Raw genomic sequence first — 10,977 nt, 5'->3', positions numbered from 1 at the left:
CATATTATTATTATTCAATATAATAAACGCTTACTTTAGCCAAAGATGAGAATGAACAGGATATCCATGTACAGTACTGTATATGTCGAATAAAAAAAGATATTGACAGTTGGTGCATCATGATACCATACAATTTTTACCCCTTCATGGAAGTGGCTAGGAATCCGTTACATATCTTCATCCTCACTACTCTAGTAATAATTCATATTTGCAACGCAAAATATTATTCCATTAAGAAGCAAAGGTTAGATCTAGAGGATGAATAGCATTTTCCTAGTGAAACGCATAACCCACGCCAGCGACAGCGAGATTATAAACAAATAATCATCATTTCCAAGCGACTCAGTGTCAGAAATAATAAAAAAAATCCATTTACAGTTTTGATAAATTGCTGCCTGTTTATGGTGTAAACTAAGATACTTTTAAGAAATTGTAAAATTGGCAATTTCTTGACCAGGTCGTTCTCTTTATGTAAGAGGAAGGCATTTGTCATCCGGAAACCCATAAATGCGATACAATTACAAATGTATTTGCGCAATGACCACATCAGAAATGGGTCATAAATTGCTGCATGTGGAAAAGTACACTACCGATACTCAGGGTCGAAATGTTGGAAGACGATCGAAAATATAATACTAAATTAATTGGCAAAGGTAAGTGTGGCACTGTTTGTCAAAGATTTACTCTGGTGATGTGATAATACATACACACACACACACACACACACACACACACACACACACACACACATATATATATATATATATATATATATATATATATATATATATATATATATATATATATATATATATATATATATATATATATATATATATATATATATATATATATATATATATATATATATATATATATATATATATATATATATATATATATATATATATATATATATATATATAGGCAGCCAGTGGCACTGAAGAATTCCCCATGTGAACGCCCGCAATGAGGAGGAGCGGGAGGAGGATTACAAGAAACCCCTGGAGCGTGAGGATTCAGCCGTCGTCATAGCAGAAATCGGAGAGAGCGCTGACATCGCAACAGCAACGTCAGCGTTCAGTAGAGTGCTGATCATAATGACACGATGGGTTTCTAGGACGGCAGTCTTGAGGTCAGCAGTCCAGTTTCAATATTGATTACAGTCACTGGAAAAGGAAAGAACACGAACACTTTATTTCAATTCCCGCTATGGTATCTAGATGAATTTTAAAGCCATTTTACGAAAAAATCGGAAATAAAATGTTATTTGATGTAAATTTATACTCCCGGTAAGAAAAACTCCGGATCCTACCCCAACTGCCCTCTTTTTACCATAACTGGCCTCTTTTTTCTAATGACATTCAGTAGTCTTCATCCTGGTGGGCCTTTCCAAGAGAACATCGTTTTGTTCTTTGCATCAAAAAACTTCGTTCGGCTCACTTGACGTCTGTATCGCTTCATTATTGCAGCTGTCTCACAGATCTCTCTAAATTGGTCACCTGATATCGTACAGCTGGCGTGTCAGTTGAGTTATTGTTAATTAATAGCCTGTGAAATGACTTTCTTTTGTATGTCATGTGACATGACTTTCCGAAATGGCCAGCTAACATTGTTCTACTCATGGTGATTAAATTTTAAAATTTCACTATATTGGCTATTTCGAATAGCGACCTTTCCTGAGTCTGTTAAAATGATAACAGGTGTATGTGGCAGAACAATGATATCGCATTCAACCAGCTCTGTCACTGAGAACTTAGCCCCAGGTCGGAGGAACCCTGCAGCGTTCGTTATCATAAAATCCTCCTTGCAGTTTGACGATCATCATTTTTCTTTGTTTCCCTGTCTAGATTACGGTTTCATACATGCTTCAGAACAGCTATTAACTCTCTCTCTCTCTCTCTCTCTCTCTCTCTCTCTCTCTCTCTCTCTCTCTCTCTTCTTTGCAATGGGTTCATTATGATTAGTTTTTATCCTTAGGTTTTCATGAAAGAGGCTCTGCGGTTAGTTTTTAACCTCTAGATTTTGATGTTTCGGAAGATCCGCCAAGACCTTCGGGTCCACCTTCCCGACTATTCACCGAGTGGCGCCTCGCGCGACCTCCCTCAATTCTTGGCAGTCCTGTCAGATTGTCATTTTGGTTCGTTCGTAAATAATGATTCAGTATCAAAACTGCATAAAAAATAATTTTAAGGTATATTCAAATGCTTTCAGTCATTAACTAATTCATATGAATTTTATAAAGAATCAGTAGCGTCCGTTATAGTATTTAAAAAGGGTGCTAAGAATTTCGCTAAATTATATGGTGGGGTATTATAAGTAGCAACGACCGGTCTTAAGGGTACGTTCGGCTTATGGATCTTCGGTAATCCGTATAAAATAGCGGGGGAACAACCACTTTCATAACAGTTGTTGTATTCTTCGTCTGAAATATAATTATTTTTTTCAAAAAATTAAGCAACCTGTTTATTTTATCCTCATTCAGGATATTCCTATGATAGGGGTCCTAATGTGGCATTTTCTTAAATTTAATTGTGTCATTAAGTATAGGTAATGATTTTCAGCATTTGAATATACCTCACAATTATTTTTTATGCAGTTTAGAAACTGATTCATTATTTACAATCATTTTGGTTCTTTATTTGTAAAGCACTTACAACACACTACAGTGTACGGGATGCTCTCATTTTTAGAGCAGTACAACTAAGATTATCTTTAACACGATAGATAACTTACATTTTCCGTAAGAGCTATTATTACTATTATTAATGTCAAGGAACGCACAATTGGGAATGAATTACGTTTACAATGTTAATAACCCATGATATGATTCAGTGTTGTGAGCAATATTGCGATGCCAGGGATAACACGAGTTTCTAAAAGTCAGATAACACGAGTTTCTAAAAGTCACAGACATGTTCTGTATATCATCAAGATGTACTCTCTTGATAACTCAGATGAGGGGCCAAGTCCTCAGAAACCCAGTTCGTGTTACTTCTCCATATTTGCTTATCCAGTGTTTTAGCTTCCTCAGTTTCTCGGTTGTGTCTTTCTGCCTCTGTATTTCAATCCGGGTGTGTTCCGATCAAAAGGGAGAAGTCTGTCAACGCAACGCTGTCGCTTCTTTTCTTTTAACCAGACTTCATTTGTTTTGTGGGCCTGCATTTGCTTGCATGTGACAAAATTAAGCAGACGAATTAATTTGTTATTAGTTGTTTGGCATGAGAGTCAGTCTTGTGCTGATCTCTCTACAGAAATTTGCAGACTCTAAGGAGGAAGACATCTTTAAACCATTTGAGCGTCCAGTAGGTATTCCATGGAATAGTATCGGGCCTGTTTCTCTACTGACTATCATTAACATGATTTCATTGTTCCTTTTGTATTTCCATCTGTTTCCCTTCATCTCTGCCGCATCTCTCTCTCTCTCTCTCTCTCTCTCTCTCTCTCTCTCTCTCTCTCTCTCTCTTTATCGGAGGCATCTTTTCAACCCACTTCCCCTTGCCACGATCCCTAATTCCTATTATTCACACTCTTGACTTTTTATCAATATTTTGGCTCTGGCGGTTAACGGAAGATATCGGAGAGAGAGAGAGAGAGAGAGAGAGAGAGAGAGAGAGAGAGAGAGAGAGAGAGTTACCCCACTCTAGCCATTCCGAGTCCAATGCACCTTATTGTCCCTTTATGTACCCAGTCTTAGACATTTTCTCTCTCTCTCTCTCTCTCTCTCTCTCTCTCTCTCTCTCTCTCTCTCTCTTCTATAATTCCGACGCTGCGAAAGCCAACAAATGAAAGGGGGACATTCTTCAGGGAAAGATAATCAAATGAATGAATGATAATTTCATAATTTGATAAAAAGGGGAATTAAGTGTAGGGGAAAGTGTGTTTTCGATAATGAGGCAGGAAAGACGAGATGACACAAGGGAAAGAAAATCTTGCGTATTAGTCAACCGGAGTTTGAATGGGAAGAAATAAGAGCAGCTAAGGATGGGAACGGACGACGGATGAGAAATTGCATCACTTTTTTACGAGATTCAATGAGGAGAAAACAGTTTCGTAAAGCTAGATATGTCATTGCAAATATCTGTAGATGTATGCAATGACAAATCTATCTTTAAGAAACTGTTTCTGCCGAGAGAATCTCAAAAAAAATGGAATTTCTCATTCCTCGTCCACACACATATATATACATATATTTATATATATATATATATATATATATATATATATATATATATATATATATATATATATATATATATATGTGTGTGTGTGTGTGTGTGTGTGTGTGTGTGTGTGTGTGATATAGATAGACAGATAGATAGACAAACAGATGGCCTATGTCCGTGTTTGTGTTTCGGTATGTCTGTGAAATCAATCAGTAATTTTATCTTGGATATTACGTCTGACATTTCATTTGATACATAATATGTTCCACATGCTATAGGTATATGTACATGCCTTTGTGCACATTTTGTTTGGAAAAAGAGACTAATAATTTCAAAGATCGGAGATGATTAAAAGAAAAGAATAGAAAGGGAGAGTTACGTCCTCTTTTCACCAGCTGTTGCATGAGTGCAATGCTCTAGTAACTAAGTATACTATTTCTCTTGCTCATTCGCGGGATGTTTAACTCCTCTCTTGTCCAGCTGTGAATGAAGCTGTGAATGATAGCATCTGATTATTCCATAACCATTTTTAAACTCTGCATTGTTACGACAATATAAGCTGGAACAAAAACTACGTTAACAATGCATTGATTCTGCATACTTTTTCGGGTCTCATTTCTATGTAGAACGGAAACGGTTAAACAAAGCCCAGCTGTGGTTCTAGGCTTACTCCTTATTTTCTTAATGATATCGCTTGCATGATATTCATCTGTTCGTTACTCGGTTTTGAACCAATGAACTGAATCTACTGATGAGACGGATACATAGTACTAGGTTGTTGAATAAACAGAAGATCCAAGAAATTATAGAAACAGAGAGAGAGAGAGAGAGAGAAGAGGGGGTCGGAGCGGTCGAAGCGCTTTTAATTTGTTAACGAAGCTAAGAAGAAGAGCGAGTACATTTAAGTTTGAAAATTAGTAAAAATGGTTTTGAATCGGTGAAGTAAATTTTGACAAATTATCCTTTAAAAATATCTAGCACTTTGAAGACCATTTATTTCACATGGAAAATTTTTATGTAGAAATATACAGGATCTTTTCACTTCCAGACATAAAAGCGATCATTCCCAGTTAACGGGTCCTGGTGACAATGCTTTGTAATTAGTATTATTTTCTCGATTATTCAACTAGTTTCGATACCTAGAAAGTATATAACAAGTCAAAGTCATTTCTGAGGACGTGTTAAATTTGTGAGTGGTTGATATGAAAACTAGAGCCACTTATATAGTTAGCAAAGTCTCCTCGTTGAAATTTCCGAGACACGCTCTCTAGCGGACATTCCCGCCGGACGTCACGAATTTTTCTCCGGCCAGATATCATTAGACAAGGGATGAGCAAGCACACAATAATTATAGTTCCCTTAAAAAAATTGAGTTTCCATTTCATAACTCCAAAGCAATGACGATTCCCCGGCTAGAGGTTTCAGCTTGATTATCAACAGTTCCTTTCTCCCGAGCGAGCGCCCAAAGCGGCATTCAGTTTCATTTAAAACATGGCTTATGTTTGATACAAGGAATATGCTGTAATTTGCATGTCTCTGGCAAAAATTTATTCTCAACTATTTCAACATTATGCATGTGTCAGGATATATATATATATATATATATATATATATATATATATATATATATATATATATATATATATATATATATATATATATATATATATATATATATATATATATATATATATATATATATATATTATACATATATATATATATATATATATATATATATATATATATATATATATATATATACATATTTATAAATATATATATACATATGTATATATATATATATATATATATATATATATATATATATATATATATATATATATATATATATATGAGTATAGAGATTATTATGACCGTATCAAACATAGTACCTTTCCTTTTTTGAGTAATATAAGGGCGCCTCATCGGCGGGGTCAAGAAAATCAAATACCCTGATGCCAAGAAGAGCTGTAGGCCTAATCATGAAGATTCTTCAAAAATTAAAACTAATATGTGGAGTGAAAATCAAATTATGTAAAGCAGAAACAAATCAAATTAGCTAAACCGCTTAAAGCCATGCGGGGCAAAGAATGAAGAGGTGAAACAGATAAAATCTTATCGAAGCAAGTGATAAAAGTGAACGAGGAGGAAGGGCCTTGATACCGTTATATTACCGAGTCGTAACCCGATATGAGATCATGATCAAAATTTGCATTTGGATTATGTGGCATATCTGCTATAGCCACTCACTGTGCGAAGGAAATCCGGATAAACACTAAGCACTGATATGAGCGACTAAACACGCGGCGAAAAATAAAAACTGGTAGTGTCTGAAAGGAATTCAAGGAATCGTCAGTTGATTAAAAGCGATACGCTCGAAGAATATTAGAACACAAAAGAGTTAATATTTCCCCGCTGGAAAGAAATGATAAATATCGGGGAAAAGAAAAAAATAAGTGTTGCAAAGAGAGAGCGGTGATTTGCGGAAGGAAATAAATTGCTACATTATTAGAATGACGGTAGAGGCCACTTGTGACGGCCTTGATGACATCTGATCTGAGTCTGAGGAAAATATGTAGGTTTTGCAAAATGTTTAAGAAGAAAACACAAATTTTAGCGACTAAACAAAACTATTGAAGATCTATGGAACTGACTGCGTTCAGATGCTAACATAAAGAAGTTGGGAAAAAACCATCGCTGATGAAATTAGAGGGGCAAATGAGGTCGAAATGAAATAAAACCAGACGAAAATCAGCGGAGTTGAGGAGCGGTTGGTATCGGTATGGTTGGTTGATGGGGACGTGGGGGTGTGGTACGAAGGGGGGGGAGGAGGCCGAAATAGGGGAAATTATAGTACTGAGATTATAGAGGGATTAGGGAGTATTATATCGACCATTCCACACCGCAGCGTAACAGAAAGTGTCTAATATCGATCAGGTCCATTACACTTACCGCTCCGGTATTACTCGCTCTTACATTTTTCATATGGAAAACACGTCGATTGATTAATTCATAGAGGGAGAGGGAGACAGAGGGTTGAAAGGGACAGGGGGGAGGGACAGAACCGGAGGTAGGATGGAGATAGCGATGGAACGGAAAGCGAGAAGGGAAAGTAGATTCTATAGACTGATTGACAGAATTCGATAGGAAATAGAAGTATTAAGGTGTAAAATCAAAATAAATTATTTCCCCGATAATCGGTATTTGTCATTGTTTTTTATCCTGACCACTTTGCCAATATCATGCAACAGACAGCTAGCAGCTAACAGCTCATTTTATCTTTTCTAGCAATATCATTACTATATAGTAAATTTTCCATGATATCGACTCAGTTTTGTTTATTTCACAAGCTATATTATAAAAATGACATTGGAGAGAGAGAGAGAGAGAGAGAGAGAGAGAGAGAGAGAGAGAGAGAGAGAGAGAGAGAGAGAAATTTTGTTCATCAGCATCAGGAAAAGCAACATTTTTATATTTTGCCGCTGGTATTGTAATGAGCGAATAATTTTTATTTTTGATATGATTTTTTTCTTAATTATATTCTTGGAGGACTCTTCTTAATCTTTGGTTTATTTCGACTTTTGTTTTATTGGATTTTTTTTTTCAGCTTTTCATGATCATCATTCAGTCTTCACTTACTTTAGACAAAAAGTTGTCATGACAATAATGTTCATTTGTAAATCATTATTTCAATAATTAGATATTAATCTGTTAGTTACTATTAGCAAATATATTATTTAGTCTTCTTGCAAGATTTGAATGATTGAGTTCTAGGCTATTTATTTTCAAAATGCTAATATTCATCATAGGATTGGCCAATGAAAGAGGTAAAAAATGTCATATCGATTATTATTAATAATAACATCAGCGTTTTGTTATGTACATGGTACAAAAAAGTACGTTTTACACATATATAATTCAACATTAAAACAACAAAGTTAAATATACTCCACTGATGAGCTTCGAAAAAAAAGACTAGTCTATGCGCACTTGTACACTTGTTAATTTATTAAACATAAAAAGTCTAGGAGCAATGTAAGTCTTCCTGTTCGCTTTATGGGCTCACTTTTATTCTTAGTCATTGTTAATTAATATAAAAAAAAGAGAATAATTTCAGCCAACGGAAACTCTCAGAAGGTTACTTACATTGCAACAAGACACGGTTTCACATCGCCCCTACTCAATATACACACACAATACATCATTGGGATCAGCAGGGGAGGAATGCAAGTCGGGCGTGAAGAGGAGAAGGAGGAGGAGGAGGAGAAGGAGTAGGAGGAGGATGCCGCCGCCGCCGCCGCCGCCGCCGCCGCCACCGCCACCGCCGCCTCCGAACTTTTGCTTTCATCGGGGGGCGGCTCGAGGGATACCTATGGCACCGCCGTTGACAATTTCTTGAAGCGTCAAGAAATTCTTGCGGCCCTAGGCAGGCAGGTCCTTGATTGAACTTAGAGTGTTCTTCGTGTATAAGTTGTCCTCGCTTAAGGATACTTGCTGTGACACTTTGAGCCAGCCTTCTGCTGACTGCGTATTTCTTTCATCGTTATTATTGACACAGTTGTGGCACAGGAATGGACACTTAACACAACGTTAACGAAGTTCGGAACAGGAAGAAAAGTGGTTTACACGTCACTATGTACACTATGTACAGTCTGACCGGCGCCCTTTACCTTGACACCGAGTGGGGCTACTTCGTCACCGGACGTGACATTCACAGGTCATCTCAGAAGATCACCGACACAGGTCGGCGAAGTTGGTCGACGGCGGGAGGGTAGCCTGGGTAGAGTTGAGCCTGATGCGCTGCCTGCTGCCCGTTGGTCAGTCCCGCTGACATTCCCGACAAGAGAGATGACGCAGACTTGGAATAAAGGGAGGAGTATAACGCCGACACCGTTGACATCCCGCTCATGGAGGCGGCTGAGACGCTGGCTGCAGCCGCGGCCGCAGAATCTGAACAGGGAAGGGAAGTCATGGGCTTGTAGGGGTCTTGCGCTGCCGCCAGTTTACTGAAATGCTGAGGGTCGAATCCAGGATAAAAGTGTGGCGGGAGGGTGGCAGCAGCCGGGAAGAGTCGCGACTTATCCCCAGCGACGTCCAGCGGCGAGGGCACGGCGGGTGTCGAGTAGTAAGTCTGGTGTAGCGGTCCTAGAGGGTCCAGCGCCGACGTTGCCAGGTAGGGCAGCGGGAAGCTGTAGCCGTTTTTCTGAAGGGTTTTGGGCTTCCTGCGAGGTCGATACTTGTAATCAGGATGCTCCTTCATGTGCTGAGCCCTCAGCCTTTTGGCCTCATCGATGAACGGTCTCTTCTCGGCCTCCGTCAGTAGCTTCCACTCGGACCCGAGGCGTTTCGAAATCTCCGAGTTGTGCATCTTGGGGTTTTCTTGTGCAATCTTCCGTCGCTGCATACGAGACCAGACCATAAATGCGTTCATCGGCCGTTTTATGTGATCTTCCTTCTTGGAAGCGCCTCCTGTGGGAGAGGCACTGGTTGGTGACGGAACCTGGTTCATGGCTGTGACTGTCGTCTGTCTCTTTCTACGCGTCCGCTCTTCGAGTCACCGACTGTTAGCCGACCGCAAAAAGAATGATGGACGGTGAGACGGCAAGTGTAATATGACACCACAGAGGTGGCGTGGCGAGTTTGCGCCCTCGAGTCATCCACTCGCTCCGCCTACCTTGCATTCCACCAATGAGCGGGACGGTAAATCATCGCTGACAAAGTAAGGCGGAGCCCTACACCTTGTCTTCTCCAATGGAGATTGTTGTTACAAATGTGAGATCGACAACACTCAGCTGATTGGTGTAAGACGAATTCACATGTGGAGGTCGCCAAGAAAATATGACACGAGGTCTGAACACTGAGCTGCTGATGGCGCGAAACAACACGAATTTGTTAACGGCAGAGTATCTATGAGGGTTTTTGATTTCAATTATCTCGATTTGACTTTTAATTAGGCATCCTTTCCTTTCAGCAAATTACGATGGGGCTTAACTTCACAGCTTGCAAGGGGACGAGTGAGGGCAGCGACTACGTAAGCGCACGTTGCTTTTGAACTCTGAAGGCAAGAAGGAACCACTTCACACTCACTCACACTTGAAGTCTCGAAGTAAGTGGCAACGATGGTTAGGGTGTATGTGAAGTTCATGTACAAATGGCAGCTTCTCTTTTACTCGATGATCTTTGTCAGCCGTTGGAATATTTGTTTTAGCTCAAGCATCCCTTGAGGATCTCCTTTGTTCCCTTCCTCCGGCAGTAGAGGCAGACACACACACACACACACACACACACACCAGTCAGAAGGGGGAGGCAAGTGCACAAGCTAAATCTACTAAATGATAATAAACAAAAAGTGCATCCCCATCCTAGCCCCGGTCCCCCTCCCCGTGCCCTGCATATACCCTTCCTTTTAATCCACCTGAAGACTCCCTTCCCTCGGCGCATTAACCCCTTCACAAACCTCCTATGCAAGCTACAGGCATAAAGGAGGTAGGTGTCAAAACTCGCTTTCAGTGCCAAATATCTTCCCGACTGGTAGGGGGAGAACGAGTGGGGAGATGGAGGAGCGCAGATGTGAGGGAGATGAAAATGTATTTTGCAGGCACTAATGAAAGCACACACCTCAGGGACCCAACAAGCATCTGTCATGTTTCTAGCTTCGTTCATGGTGGACCCTGTTGAGCTCCTAACACGCGATGAGATGAGTCTCGACTTAGCGCTGAGAGCGTCGTTCAAGTGACTCATCCTGAGACTCCTTTTTCGCACTCGCCCAGTGTAACGCAGGCTGCAATATTTCACTTAAAAGAAAAAA

The 10,977-nt window shown here is 39.4% G+C and overlaps 1 protein-coding gene across 1 annotated transcript; it reads right to left on the bottom strand.

The window, feature by feature from the left end:
* Window positions 1–8,001: 8,001 nt before the first annotated feature.
* Window positions 8,002–9,789, bottom strand: LOC136842594 (transcription factor Sox-14-like). Its single transcript, XM_067110169.1, has one exon. The coding sequence runs from the start codon at window positions 9,676–9,678 to the stop codon at window positions 8,893–8,895; it is 786 nt and encodes a 261-aa protein (XP_066966270.1). The 5' UTR covers window positions 9,679–9,789; the 3' UTR covers window positions 8,002–8,892.
* Window positions 9,790–10,977: the final 1,188 nt, after the last annotated feature.

The sequence above is a fragment of the Macrobrachium rosenbergii genome, chromosome 10 (genome assembly GCF_040412425.1).
Source record: "Macrobrachium rosenbergii isolate ZJJX-2024 chromosome 10, ASM4041242v1, whole genome shotgun sequence".
NCBI classification, from domain to species: domain Eukaryota; kingdom Metazoa; phylum Arthropoda; class Malacostraca; order Decapoda; family Palaemonidae; genus Macrobrachium; species Macrobrachium rosenbergii.
This window is presented reverse-complemented; position numbering and strand designations above follow the sequence as displayed.

Coding starts and splice junctions, on each gene's coding strand:
- LOC136842594 (XM_067110169.1), bottom strand. CDS start 9,678: ATGAACCAGGTTCCGTCACCAACCAGTGCCTCTCCCACAGGAGGCGCT.